Below are 15,240 nucleotides of genomic sequence, written 5' to 3' on the forward strand. Positions count from 1 at the left end.
AACAAAAAGTTTCTAAAGGCCTGATTTCTGAAAAAATGAGATGTGTGCACAATTACATGACTAATATGCATGTCCAGTAAGCACAGTTTCATGTGCAAATTAGGTATTTATTTGTGCAAATGGTCAGCTAGACTGTCTCTTACTGTGTTTAGCTACAGTACCTTTTACAGTGGGGCACATAGATCAGTTGGAGTCTTTAGGTACTATTGTAATATTAATAAATAATAGGTCATTTGCATATGTGAATACCAAGTGTGTGTGTGTGTGTGTTGGGGGGTGGGGAGGATAGGGGTGCTAGAAAGCCAAAACGAGGCTTGTGGATAGGGTCCTACCATGTTTCTCAATGTTCTAGGAGCCCTATGGGGAGCACAGGATTTAAAAGATAGCAGATTGACCCTGGAGACATTGTACCTGCTTCTCTTCTCTCTCTAGACAGAATGTCTCCAGCTACTGCTTCTGGTGCATATCTTTACTCCCAATGCAGTTTGGGTGCAAAAAGCCCAATTATAGTACTTTATTGGTAGATACACAAGGCCTACACATTCATAAGCCATTGAACTGATGTTTAGTGTTTACCTCTCAATGACAGTGTGGTTTAATTTCCAAAGAATATCTTTGGACACAAAGTACTGGGCACCAAAGTTTTTTTTTGCCAAGTTTCACTGTTGAAATTTATTTCCCAAGTATATGTTCCCCTTGCAGGTTTGCTTTGTGTACCCACTTTCCTCTTTGGTATCTTCTCTTTTATCCAGTGCTGCCATTCATTTTGAGGCACTGTCAAAGGAAGATGCCTCTTGCTTTAGATCTTGTGCTTCTTTGCAGGGTGAATGAATAACCAATGTAAAGTTGTAATCCATCAGCTGCTTGTTTTCAATGAGCTGATGTTTTATTATTCCCAAACAATGTACAGCCTGCACCCTTGAGGCCTGTTCTTTGCTGCTCTCTGCAAGTTGTGCACCCCAGGTGGCCTTGTTATCACTGATGATTTAGGCTTTGTGGAGCTGTGTACTAATGGTAACCAAGTCTAGAACAATAATTTTTACTGTGCTTCTGTAGGAAAGCTGTTTTCATTACAATCTTTCCATTGTCATGACACATCACCATTTTAATTTCAGGGGAAATTTATTGCAACCTATAAATATAGCAGCCACTACTACGGATTAGGAAGAGATACTGTAGAATCCATTGCCAGAGAGGGACTGGCAAGCTGTGTTCATTTGGAAATAGAGGTAGGCGTTACTATTACTTAACCATTATAACATCATCGAAAAACAAAACATGGAAACGTGTTCATTATCAATCCAAAAGAATAACATTTACCTTTGTAGTTTCTGCTCTAATTAAATAATTCTCATTATGAGAATTCCTCTCATGTGAGAGGAAGGATGATGTAGTGGTCAGGGCACTAAGGTAGGACTTGGGAGACCCAGGTTCAATTCCCTGCTCTGCTACAGACTTCCTGAGTGACCTTGGGCAGGTTACTGGGCCTAGATGCACAAAAGGAGTTAGATGTTGCTAAGCTGAGCATCAAAACCCCCAACATTTGGGAGTCTAGAAAATCATAGAAACATACTGCGATTCACGAACCCTGAGTTAGGTGCCTAGGCTCCCCATACAATGAATGGGGAGAGATAGGGGCCTTAAAATGCTATTCACAAAAGCTAGCTTGCCAGGCAGGGAAACACCTAAGCTAGCCAGAGGAAGATGACCAGAGGGATGTGTGCTAAGTCCCTCAAGGAGATAGGTGTCTAAGATCAGGCTGCAGGGAGGTGCCATCTCTGCTAGCAAGTCACAGATGGGATACCCCTCCCTTATAACTTGTAGCCCAGTGGTTAGGGTACTCATCTGGGATGTGGGAGATGCCTGCTTCAAGTTGTCCCTCCCAGGTGGGTTTGAACTGAGATCCACCACCTCTCGGGTAACTGCTGTAACCACTGGCTATGGGATATTCTGTTATGGGGCTCCCTCATTCTCTCTTGTTGAAGCTTTTCCACTGTGAATAAATAACTAAAGAGTCATTGGAGTAGGATGAGTGGAGCCTGGGTGAGTGCTCTAACCACTGGACTATAGAGTCATTCTCATGCTTGTGCTCGCTTGCGCTCTCTCTCTCTGACCCACGTGACTCTTTAATTATTGATCCACAGTAAGACAGCTTCAACAGGAGAGATTGAGACAGCCCCACAACAGAATACCCCATAACTCAGTGGTTAGAGCTCTCACCTGAGAGGTGGTAGATCTCAGTTCAAATCCCTTCTTCCTCTCAGGTGGAGGAAGGACTTGAACCAGGCATCTCCCAGATGAGTACTCTAAGCACTGGGATAAAAAAGTTATGCCCTCTCTGGTGGTTTTGTGTCAATTTGCCTGAGGGGCCCAATCTGGTAGGCTGCCTCTGAGCACACCTTCCGAATCAGGCCCCGCCTGTGGTTTGGCAGCCGAACATCTTTCTTCTCCTGGTTTGTAGATTGCTCTGGGACTTGTGGGAGGCAGCAGTGCACATGCACAGAGACAGAAACATTGGTGCCTAGCGAACTTTTTATTGCAAAAATATAGGTGCCGAGTAAATTTAGGTGCCTACAAGATTCAGTGGGAGTAGTTTATGTGCATTATTATTAATCATTTATATATTGCCAGAAATGTACAAGCCACTGTATAGCGATAGCTCTGTATCAAAGGGCCAACAATTAAATGGTCTGATCTTGCAATCTGAGTGCCTATTTTGAGGTATTAGCATATTCAACTCCCATTGACTTTAACAGGCATTGAGGATGCTCAGCTTCTCACAGGCTAGGACCCTAAATTCACAAGTGAAGACAAACTGGACATGACACAGTGGGATGTGTCTCATAAAGCTTGACTGCTTCTCAAAATAGGTGTATTACTAAATGATGGAGAAGTTAGGGCCTGTATATGAATAGGGAAGTTACTTTGTCTTTATTGGATATTATCAACAGCAATATCATAAACATCTAGTTAAGAAATATCTCTGGTGCCAGAGTTCTAAAGCGTGTAATAATTATGCAGCAGTCTGCATTGCTGTGGCCTCTACCTGTTGATGACAAACCATAATGGTGAGTTATGCATCTGAAGCAGAAAGGCTTCAAGTTCATTATCATCTCCTAAGCCCCTAACAAAAGTGATTCATGCCTATTAAAAGAACACTTTAATTATGGTTCATGAGCTGAGGCTAAACATTTGAGCCATTTAATACCCTTTAATCTATCACCTCTGCACTGTTAGGAGGTGGGATTTGTCCCCTTTGTAATAACTATATTTCTAGTCAGTGAAGTACCTGTTGCATTCTGCAACACAGTGAGGGGAGATGTTCCAGGGCACTTTCAGGACCCATCCCTTGTTTACGTGGCCATTGGTGCATACAGTTACCCCATTTGAACATAAAATTGCAGTGGCTGCATGTGCACATTAGGTGTACAATTTAAGTTTCAATCCTATTTTTCAGATACGTCTTCAGTTTTAAGTTTTGGTTGGTCCCCACACAGACTCCATCCCCACCCCTCATTTTAGTGATGTATCATTTTTGGTTTTTGATTTGTTTTACACTTGAAGGCACATTTTGTTGCTTTTGTAGACAGAGCTTATTGCAAACACGAGGGGTTCCTTGCATCTCTCTATTCCCACCACTTTGTGGGCCACCCTCCGATTCCTTTTTATTTCAGGGGCATATGTAAGTAAGGTCAGGTCTACGCTATATGCTTACTTCGGTATAACTAGGTCACTCAGGGGTGTGAAAAATCCACACTCCTGAGCGACACACTAAACTGACCTCAACCCAGTGGTATGTTGGCTGGATGCTGCAAATTATGATGCTGTCGGGAGAGAGTGTCTTCAGCAGACGCTACAACTGTGCAGCTGCATCAGTGCAGCTGTACCAAACCAAGCTTGTAATGTAGACCTGCCCTAAGTGTAGGTATGTAAGACCCTCATCCCGCAAATACTTTTGTACTTGAACAGTGTCATTGAAGTCAGTAGAACTGTTCTCATGCTTGAAGTTAATCATGTTCAGGTTTATAGGATTGGAGGCCTAAGGTACTCACTCAGGACTCATTTTTGCTGGTTAGGCCTAGCCGTAGATTGGATGGGATGGAGCTATATAGCTCTGTCTTCTCTCCTTTGCCTTTGGGCATTTGTATATCCCAGATGGTTGTGGGGGAAGTCAGGATGGAGCAGCCCATATGGTACCCAGAGCAGACAGCTGCAGTTTTGTCTGGCCCTCACATATTAGCCTTCCTCCCCTCACCATTATATAGCCACATATGCAGAATTTGGACTCAAACAGAGAAGCCAGTTGATCTGTGCCAAGTGCTTTAGGATCCTGTATAAATGTCACATACTGTATTTTTTATTTCTTTATGCTATTCAGGTATGTTTAGTGCGGATGTAGACTTCCCCCTTTCTCAGAATATCATGGTTTGGTACAAGAGATGCCGTCAAAAATTCAAAAGCAGTTCGCTTACCATCATAAACTACTGTGGTTTAATAAACCCTCATTCTCCAAAAGTTATCAGGCTGCTCAGCATCAGTTAGAAACACATTCTGATTGAGAAGAAGATTCTGATGTGGTTCATTGTAAAAATGAAAGGGCCAAATTCAGTGGTGGTGAAAGTGACATGTGGGGTATAAATTGGTCAGAAAATGGTTGTAAGAAATACAGTAGTATGACTTCTGACATGCAAAATAAGGGGGGGACAAAGGATAGGGCCTAACAGGAAAAACAGTTACTAGGCAGGTATATGAAAGCAAGGTGCTTTAAATCACCAATGAACTGTAGGGTTCCTGGGAGTTGTACTCACTCACTCCAAGATGAATTCGATGCCAGATTTTGAAGACCATAGACTTAAATAACTTACCAACATTGCTAAATATGATGGTTTGTAATAAGTAAGGGGTCATCATGAACACAGCATGTCAGTAAGTAGTCACTGAGTTTCAGGAATAAAACATTATTGGGTGCTTTCTGTCTAATCTTAAAGGGTGTGCAAAGTTTGAAAAATACCTACTTTGAACCTCGATATATCCTGTTAGTACCAATGAACAAAGAAAAATATGAGGGACATCTGCGGAGGAAGGGGCTGTTTAGCAGGCCAGAGATTGAAACTGCAGTCTCCAGAGTGGACATGTATATCAAAATAAATCAGGATTTTCCAGGATACTTTGATGCAGTAATTAACACAGGTGAGTTAACCTCTTTTGTACCAAGAATCTGATTACCCAGGGTGATGGCAACGGATGCCCCCAAACTGCCATGCAGATAAAGTCATCTCTGAAACAAAAACTAGGGAAGGCAAATTGATGCTCAGAGTAGCTGGTTTGAGTCTGCCAGAAATGGAACCCAGCTAGTTCTTATCCAGAGGACATAAAGAACTGCAGATTTGTATCTTTGTCACCTCAAGATTGAATTACTGCATTATGTGCTAGCTACATCTTAAATCCATCAAGAAATTGAACCTGGTGTAGAATCAGCTGCACATTTGTTATGCAGTGTCTTTCATGAGGCTGTTCCACTGAAGTTCCGTGATCTGCCCTAAGTTCCAGATCCTCAAAGGTATTCAGATCCTTTGAGGATCTGGACCTAATTGTCTGTTGGTTTTTGAATGGAGTTCAGTGTGTTGTTTTTGTCCTGTTAATCCCTAAATGGCCTGAGGTCTGGCTGCCTTTTACCCTGTGCCATACTGCCACTGTTGAGGTCCGCAGGGGCATAAAGAGAGGAACTGCTGCAAGGGCCTTCTCTGTGAGGACCCTTCTACTTTGAAACTTGATCACCTCCTTTGGGTAAAATAATTGAATCTGTTGATCTTTCTCAGATGTTTTCTCCCTGTTGTTTAGGGAGTGAGAGAAAATCATGAGGGGAGGGTAGCAAGTAGTGGGACAGGGGATTTTTCCTAGATATTTTTTTTGACTGGCCATTGCTGCGGTGGATTTGGGTCTAGGGTTTAGATGAAATAGCTGGCCTTGTGAATTATTATAATCATATTTTTAACTATTGTTAAGGACACCTGAAGCCAGGGATAGGCAGCCTTACATTTTTAGTGTAAAACAGAAGAAATAAAAGGCAATAAATAAAATTAAATTGAGAAGAACATTTAGGCTGACTTATAGGAGTTTAGAATGTAGCTGAATTTAGGAAATGCTTCTTCACAGTAGTAGGCTGTGGATTATTCTCCCAAGGGAAGTTCCTCAAGTGATGAGGTTTCACCTCATCACTTGAGGAACATTTACAGCTAGACTGGGAATACATTTACCAGAGAATGTATTGTGGAGAAGAAGCCCAAACTGGTAGGGAGATATGCTGGGTGAGCTAACAGGACATTTTCATCTCTGACTTCTGTTATAATTTCGTGCTGGTGCATGGCTGTTCTTTTGTCATACATCCTTTCCCTCCCTCCTTGAAATGTGCAACTGTTTCCTGTAGATGATTACGATGAGGCATACACCCAGCTGAGTCTCCTCATAAAGGAATATCTAGGTATGGTACAGCCTTCAGATTTGGACAGCAGTCGCGTCTTGGACGACAAAATAGTCACAGGTACTGTACATGACTTTCCAACTGTGCCAGTCAGGAACTAACACCAACTTTATTAGGAGAATGTTACTAATTACTTGTCAATTAGAAACCTTTGTGCCCTATCTGTGAGAGAGGTGGCCTCCATGATTACTGGCCTGTGAAAACTCCCCAGGCCTCCCACTGAGTAATGTGCCTCTCTGACTGCCCCTCTCCGAGGAACCGAGTCTGTGATGCTGCTCCTTCCAGTTACTTATAGTTACTTTATATGGCAACTGACTTGGGAGAACAATGTTGGGAAAAGCGCATTGTGTGACCCTAATGTTATATGGAGGCAGGTTATTCCCTAGCGGATAGATATCCACTCATCAGGGAAGGTTTTTAAGGGAGATTCACAACACAAAACATGTCTCCTTGGCTGCCATCTTTGTGCCTATCAGACTAATGAGAAAAAAGAATTGGAGCTCTGAGGCTGAACACTTACATTCCCCCTGGCCTGGTGAACAGGGATATGAATGGGGTCTCTCCAAATCAGGATCCCTCTTGCCATTGGCCAATAACCCCCATCTCCTTTTAACAATAATTCCTGATTGCCGAGTTAGCCTGGGTGATTGACACCTGGGTTAACCTAGCCTGGGTACAGCCACACGGCACAGCCACATCTGAGTTACTTTGTCCTCAGTGGTGCTGCACACTTCTATGTGTGTCGCTAGGGCTTTGGGGGCATATCCCATGATTCTTTGTGCTGCAATAAACTAAGCCTCTTTAGGAGTCTTTCCCAGTGAATTGTGGGAGAACTTGTCTATCGTTTTCGACACACGGGGGAATGGTGGGAAGGCACCGCAGGACTATCAGCACTCGAGTGATATAGCCCGCATTCTCACTGCAAAGTGGGTGGCGTACCAGCCTCAGTGAAAGTGGAACCCAGGCTCTCACCCATACCCCCAGCTGGGCCAGCTAGCTCAGGTATAAAGCACCACTAAATTCAGATGTGTGGACAGCAGGAGACTTAAGGGAGACACCTGGGCTAACTCTGTGGTGAAGACATGCTTAATGGTGAGACGTGCTTCTCCCTAATGACAAGTAAATTATTTAAGAAATCCATCCTTCTTCTGGCCCTAGATTCCATTCTGTCTCCTCTATTTGGGCTATACACTCCTGTAGTTAATGGAGCCCTCAGTGGGAACGAGGGAGGGGAGACAGAGAGTTTCTTGACAGGGAGTTGTGTAATAAGGGAGACAAGAAACTTGTTTATGATAGCTCTTTTCTCCAAGAGCTTCCACAGTTCATAGGTTACTTTAAATCCAGTGCTGAAGGAGGGTGACACTTTTCCTAAACAGGGGAAGAGCCAATAGTCGTGACTTTCTGCATGGCTTGCAAGGCTGCAGATAAGAGAATCTGAAGAAAGCGTAAGACTGGCACCAAAGTGTTCATGACAGATAGTGTAAAATTCATCACTTTTTCAGGTCAAGTGGTTTCATATCCTGAAAGAATTAATAAATGTTGATTACTCTGTGGGAAATGAAAAGCCTCAACATGGATTGTAACATATAGATACTACCATGACAGGTAGCTTTCTAAAGAAACCAGTAAATTTAATCTAAATCTGGACTATCTTAATTTTCACTTCTAGAAGTGCCAGTGTTTGTCTGAGGTTAGGGAAGGCTTGTGGGGCTGACTGGATTTTGGAAAAGCAGGTTACCATGTATGCTGTATCTTGTTCTTGCAATCTTGCTGTTAGTTATTTTCTGCTAAAACACTAGGGCAGGTGTTCTCAAACTTCATTGCACCATGACCCCCTTCTGACAACAAAAATTACTCCATGACCCCAGGAAGGGGAACAGAAGCCTGGGCCTGTCTGAGCCCCACTGCCCCAGATGGTGGGGGTTCAGCCCCAGGCAGGGGGCCTGTAACCTGAGCTCCACTGCTGAGGGCTGAAGTGCTCGGGTTTAGGCTTTGACCCTGTGTGGTGGGGGTTGGGCTTCAGCACTGGGCCCCAGCAAGTCTAAGCCAGCCCTGGTGACCCTATTAAAATGGGGTCCCAACCCACAGTTTGAGAACCACTTCACTAGGAACTAGAACTTTCTGGCACAGGAGGGAGCGCAATGTGGAAGGATTACGGACAGAAGAGAATCTTATCTAATTATAATATGTTCTGTCTAAAGCACCTGACATTCCTTTAACAAAATCTTAATATTCTTTCACATTTTGGAATTGTCAATTTGTACTTTGTTGCTAGCCACAGAAATTCCATTAATAGTACTGGGTTTTGGTAATTTTGCTCTCCATAAAGTAACTTTTAAATTGACTATGCATCGTTAAATACACTTAGAGCTTCATTTATAGGAGTTTAAATAAATTTAAATATCTTAGTTCTGGAGAGAGTATCTCTTCTTATGGACTGTGTGAAATAATTCATTTTAAAGAATTTGCCTCAAGGTTGACTTTATTTTGGACATTTTTAGTAAGAGAGTAGAAGGGAGAAGATTGGTTCTCTGATATTATGATAGGTTGTTAATTTTTTTTTTTAATGAGCTGCCATTTGAGATCTTTTGTTCATGTACAGAATAAAGACACTGGGAGAAATCAATAAGCTCTTCTTTTGAAACACTTTTTATAGAAGAAATTACCGTACTCATATGATGATAATGCTTTGCACGTACGTAGCAGCTTTCATCCAAGATGTCGGTGCTTTATAACTATTAGGTAAGCCTCACAACACTCTGGATAGGAATACATACTTCACAACATTTCACAGATGGGACATTGGTGCTGTAGCTGATTATCAGTGGTGCTGAGCACTCAGAATTCCCACTGAAGTTGGTGGGAGTGGTGGGTGCTCAGCATGTCTGTAAATCAGGCTCAGTTAATCATTTGCAGCACCTGGAATAGAACTCAGGAGCCATAACTCCCTTGTTTTAATTACTAGAAATTCCAGCATATGCATATCAGCAACTTGAGCTGGCTAGGCTGAGAGACATTTGGGGAAAGTTGGCATTTATTTATTACATAATTACAAAACCAAACATACACAAAATATGAATATGTGTGTGTAAGATTGTATGTATTTGATTGTCTCCCTCTCCTCCACCCTTCATTTATTACTCTTCTCTTTAGATTGTAGGTACTTTGAGAGAACTACTTTTGTACAGCACCTACTACAATGGAGCCTTTCTCCTGACTGGGTTTTCCAAACACTGCCATAATATAAATATTCGTAAGGGTTTTCTTTAAATTTTAAATTGATATTTAGGGGTAATTTGTTAGCTAAACTGAAGCCCAGCCTCCTTATTTGTGGCTGTAGTTTTGCACCCTCAAATTTTGCTTGAAAAAAGTGAGCTAGTTATATCTCCAGCTATCTGGTTTAGTTGCATTTCTGACTACCTGTAAATCAGGTAGAGGTGCAAGTACTTACATTTGCGCCCAGAGGTGAATTGTATGCACAAAAATTCAGGTGCAAATGATTCTGACAAAAGGAAGGGCAAGTGATTCAAATTCCCTGGCTGTGAGGTAGGTCAAACATAGTCTTTAAACAGCTTAACAGTGGTAACAATGTTTAATAGCTAGCACCTCAGGCAAATAAAATTAAGCAAAGCAACATGCTGTACACCATCAGTGTCCCTCAGTGGTTTCTGTTTTGAGTATTTTTGGGAGCCTACACTTCCCTAGGTATTTTGAGGATGAATTGGTTAATATTTGTAAAGTGTTTTACAAATTACAAAAAGTGCTAAGTATTTTTATTCCATTCCCTGGCATCTATTTCTTAGAACTGAGTGTCTTATTATCTTTTTAACTTTCATTCTTACCACTTACAAACCCAGAACAGTGTGAAAAGGTACCTGGTTATTCTGCAACTGCAGACATGGAGTTTCTTCAACAGGATTTCAACTTCTTGTAAACAGAGTTTAAATTAAGGGTTTTGTTGCAATAATAACTATATCTGTTCCCTACTAGATTCCAGCTCACTGTCTTTTGGAGATCACAAAACTTTAACCAGTGGAGGGACCATTAGAATTGCCCAGTCTTCTGACATCAATGAATTTTCGGACTCTTCAGCCAGAAACTACTCTGTTAGAATCTCAGCCAAACTTGCCGCACAAAAAACACCAGTGGTAAGGGGGAAATGCTCTAATTTTAAACATATAGAATGCTAACCTATGAGTAGGATGTTTATGCTTTGGTCTATCCCTCCAGCCCCCATATCATTTTTACTGCTGTTCTCTGAACTCCTTCCAGTTTGTCAATATTTTCCCAGAGTGGAATGCCCAGAATCAAGCGTACCAAAGGCAGCTGAAAGAAAATGTCATGAGCATCATCATCTGAGGGGGAGATGGGGTAGGGAACTGTGGGCTTAATCTTTTCACACCAGTTTTACACCAGAGTAACTTCATTGATTCTGTTGGAGTTGCTTCTGATTTATGTGGTTTAAGTTGGATGAGGATCAGCTCCTATATACTTCTACAAGAATGCATGGAAACAATCCAAATTCAGGATAAATAATGGATATGCTGCCATGAGATACAAGGAAATTGTCTAACAGGACATCAAGAGCTTTGAACCCGATTCTGCTCCCACTGAAGTCAATGACAAAACTCTCATTCACCTGAGTGGCTGCATGTTTGGCATGGTTGTCACCAGAGATTGAATTCAGACATGTTTCACTGCTGCTTTTTCTTCTTTTTTTGGCCCAGAGACTCAACAGTGTGCTTAAATTTTAAACAACCTTGTGCAATCTAAGCTTCATTTTTTTTATAGGTTGTTCCCTAAAGGCAGACTTTAATTCACTCTCCTTGCAGGCTGTGGTGGAGTTGGTGCTGTCAAGCAGATATTTCTAATGATCCTTTTCCATGACAACGGCAGGGGAAAGAAAAAAACAATGGAAGCTTCAAAATATGTTCCATTCCAGGGCTATGAGGTCATAATGATGAATGATGGTTTGGGCAGGCCTGGCTTGCTAGATAGTTATTGCCACTATCTCTGTATTTATAGCAAGCTATACCTGATTCTGATGTCTAGAGTTTTGATTCTGGATGGAGCAGAGAATCAAAAAAAATCACCGCTATCCAAGACTTAAAAAAAGGCTTTCTTTAGTGGGGAGAAAGGTATGACTGTAAAATGGGCTACCCAGACAGGGAACCCTCCCATCTTTCAGACATCTTAAGCAAAATCCCATGTCTCATGCCATGTAGAGTTAAATAACTGTCATTTCATTTTATGTCTATTTCATCAGAATATATATTAGCTTAAACTGAAGGAGAAGGCTGTGTTTCTCTCACTTCAGCAGCTTTCTGCCGTCATCTGTATCACAGCGATTTATGTCTCTCTCTCTTTATTGCATCTTATATTGACACTTTACATTTTGTCAAGCCAGGGAAATAAGTATTTTATGATGAAGGTGGCTATAATTTAGCCCGGGTTTAAGTTCTTCAGTGGGCTAGAAGGCTTCCTTTATTAGTTTCCATGTTCGTTGCTGGGAATATCTGCCAAGCTATTTACTTGGCCTTCTAAGTGCCCAATATATTTGTTCATGTGTATGATGAGGTTCTGTAGGATCAACTGAAATGTCAGTCAGTAAGTGCTCCAATGTGAAACATGAGTGCAGCTCCAATAATTTTTAATATTAAAGATTGTAAATATGTCTGTTATGAATTTAAAGTAAAATCCTGTTTAATTGTTCCATTTGGAAGAAGAAATGATTCCTTTACTTTTGGCAACAAAAGCATATGGCATGACTGCTACAACTGCATTCCTTGCTTCCTATGTGTAGAATGGCAAAGTGAGAAAGAGCATAAAAAGACTAGCACTGGCAATCCAGGAGCAGGGTAAGAGGAAAGGCTTGCTGACCAGGAAAAGAACCATCATTCTCCATGGCCCTTGCAACTTGTGGGTGCAAAACACATTATACCAATGTTGCACAAGTAGAAATAATTACACGAGTTGCAAGGCAGTACAGAACCAGGCCCTGCAATCCATACAAAAATCAGAAAGAATTGCTTCTTTACAAAGTACATGATTTGTGAAACATCTGTCTGAAATCTGTGTAGGTCTGGACCTAGCTGGAGTAGCAAAAGGGAAGGAAATCACAACAATCTGTGGGTGAATAGGTTCAACAAGGCAATCTGACTCTTTCTTGTGAACCCTTTGCCATCTGGAGAGCCATTCTTGGGATGGGAGTCAGAGTCACCAGATAAATTGTGGTGTGGGGTCTTATTGTACCATTGTGATGCCAAATCAATGTGTGATGATGTCACTATAAAATGACTGTTGTTTTTTTGAGCGTTTTCTTGCCTTACCCACACTGGATTTGTCTGCACTGGGAAATTATATTGTGCTGATGCAGCACATGTTAACTAACACACTGATTCTCCAGTCTGCTAAGGCTACCTTGTGCTAGGTATACAAAGAACCCTGAAAGTGGCCATAGATTTCCAGCAGAGAATTCCCCCTGTGTAGGGGAAATCTCAGCTAGTGTAGAGTTAACACAGGTGGGGTAGCCACCAACCACTCCCCTACCTTTAGAGTGAGAGGACAAGGAAAGCAGCATGTCAGGAGTATGTTGGAGCCAAATTCTACTATACTCCTTCCCAGTGTTTTCCCCAGGAATTGAAATTAAAGGGGGGTGTTTGAATTTAGGGAGGAGGGGGGGAAGGTCAGGGCCGATCAGGGGTGAGACTGTGAGGGTGAAGATGGGCTGTATGGCACCATAGTAAAAACTGAAAAATGTTCCATGACCATTTTATTAGATTTAACTCATGTTTTAAAATCATCACACAAATGGAAGTTGGCTACTCAAGCCTTCTATGAAGCACTACATCTACATCCTTCTTGGTTTCTTGTTATAATTTTGCACAACTCCGTTAATGAACTTCTTGAATGCAATGTGTGTTCATCTTTGGTGGCTTCTCGTGTGTTCAGTACTTCCATTCCTTCAATTGATATGCTCATTAGTTCATTCACATGATCAGGCAGAAGGTGACTTCTTTCAGAACACAAAATTCTATTCAATGATGAAAAAGAACGCTCAGCTGTAGCTGTTGTGACTGGGAGTAACAAGAGATGAATTCCTAGTTCTTTCATCTCAGGAAACATAGCACAAATATCGGGTTGAGCCACTAGTGATGATAAAAAATAAGTTGAAGTCAAATCTTCATTCATCCCTCGTATGGTATTCCACTGTGTGTTCAAATTCTCTATTCTGTCCTGAGCACATGGCAGTCCCATTGCTGGTAGTGCCTCACTCCACTCAACTGTCAGTGTTTTATAGGACAGGGATCTGTAAAAGCTACATAGAGGTTGAATAGAATCTAGAAGTTGCTCTTGTACATTTTTAAGAATCAAGTCTGTGTACCTTTTCAGTTGTCTTTACAAACACTTCTTGTCCTCTTCACTTAAGGATTCAGTATAAATGCCTTCATTAGTCAACTTCTGGACTGAAGTCTTTGCTTCTTCCAGTACTTTTTCAATGGTTAGGTCTCTGATTGATCCAAATGTAGCTTCTATTGCTGGACAAAGATCTACTATGGTTGTAGCAGATGCCTGGATGGCATTGTTTAATGACCCAAGTGGTTTCAACAGTGGACTTACAAGAGAGAGAATGGCAATAGTCTTCTCTGAATGTAGTAGCAAAAGTAATCCACCAGCCTCACTACTTAGATCCATCCCATCTTGGTAGAGACTTTCCAAAGCCAGTAATAACGGCTGGAGTAATTTTAAGACAACAGCCAAGGATCGCTCATGAGAAAGACAGAGGGTGTTCCCAGGTTGGACTAACTTGAACTTCAGTCCCAGTGTATCTTCTGTATTTTCCAAGATATTCAGTCTTTTTGGACGCTTGCTGAAAAAAGAATATAATGAAGACATTAAATTTATAACTTTTTAAATGTCTTTTGAAGAGTCTGCGGCTCGTACTAGCACTAGTTGAAGTAGATGGCCTCTGCAGTGTGTATAGGAGAGATCAGGGTTACACTTTTCTCTGAACAAAGCTTGTACTTCACCATGTCTTCCAGAGAAGTCTGCAGCTCCATCAAATGCACAAGCAGCCATCTGTTTGGGGTCCAATTGACAAGCATTTAACTCTTCTAAGATGTGAGTTGTCACAGATGCAGCCGATGTGCCTTCTATAACTTGAACATCTAGAAATGCATCTACTGGCCTACCACTGACATCCAGATAACATACACAATGACTTAATACTTGATGCCCATTTGCATCGGTGCATTCATCAGCCATGTATGCAAATTTTTTGAATGTGGTGAGAGAGTTCTTCACTTTTTCAACTGTTGAGTCTTTCACTGTTGCACCACGTGCTTCTAGCCAGTCAGTTGAGTTTCTTGCAGAAAGATAGTGAGCATTTGCTGGTCTTGTTCAAAACCAGTGTTCAACTTCAGGATGAACAAGTGACAATGCACTTAACATTGGCCTCCAGTTTGTAGTGTGTGGTATCTCTTGCTTAAATAGAAAGTAGGATGCCACAGCCATGTTTGTTCGCATGAACTGTGTTGTGTCTCCAGCATTCTTAACAGCCTCATGAGCACTCACCGGTGTTGTCCTTGGTCAGTGGAGACTCAGATTTCAGAGCTGCTTTCACATGAGTTCACCTCCCAGGTGGGGGGCAAGAAGGCACCTTGCTCGTTCCTCCAGCTGCTCACTGTTAGCTCTGGCCACTGTTGTTTGTTGTGCCCCCGTTCACTCCATCACTCTGTTGCCAGTAGCCCTGTGCCATC

General features: G+C 41.8%; 1 protein-coding gene across 6 annotated transcripts in view; it reads left to right on the plus strand.

The window, feature by feature from the left end:
* The window catches only part of LRGUK (leucine rich repeats and guanylate kinase domain containing), an 82,758-nt gene that overhangs the window by 47,763 nt on the left and 19,755 nt on the right, over positions 1 to 15,240 (plus strand). For 5 of the 6 annotated variants that reach the window (XM_073328867.1, XM_073328868.1, XM_073328870.1 and 2 more), the window contains exons 13-16: positions 1,116 to 1,229; positions 4,989 to 5,190; positions 6,428 to 6,541; positions 10,472 to 10,629. In XM_073328867.1, the coding sequence (XP_073184968.1) occupies positions 1,116 to 1,229; positions 4,989 to 5,190; positions 6,428 to 6,541; positions 10,472 to 10,629 (588 nt within the window). The remainder of the gene's footprint in view (positions 1 to 1,115; positions 1,230 to 4,988; positions 5,191 to 6,427; positions 6,542 to 10,471; positions 10,630 to 15,240) is intronic. The other variant, XM_073328869.1, reaches the window with a different exon arrangement.

Source organism: Lepidochelys kempii, chromosome 1, assembly GCF_965140265.1.
Source record: "Lepidochelys kempii isolate rLepKem1 chromosome 1, rLepKem1.hap2, whole genome shotgun sequence".
NCBI classification, from domain to species: Eukaryota; Metazoa; Chordata; order Testudines; family Cheloniidae; genus Lepidochelys; species Lepidochelys kempii.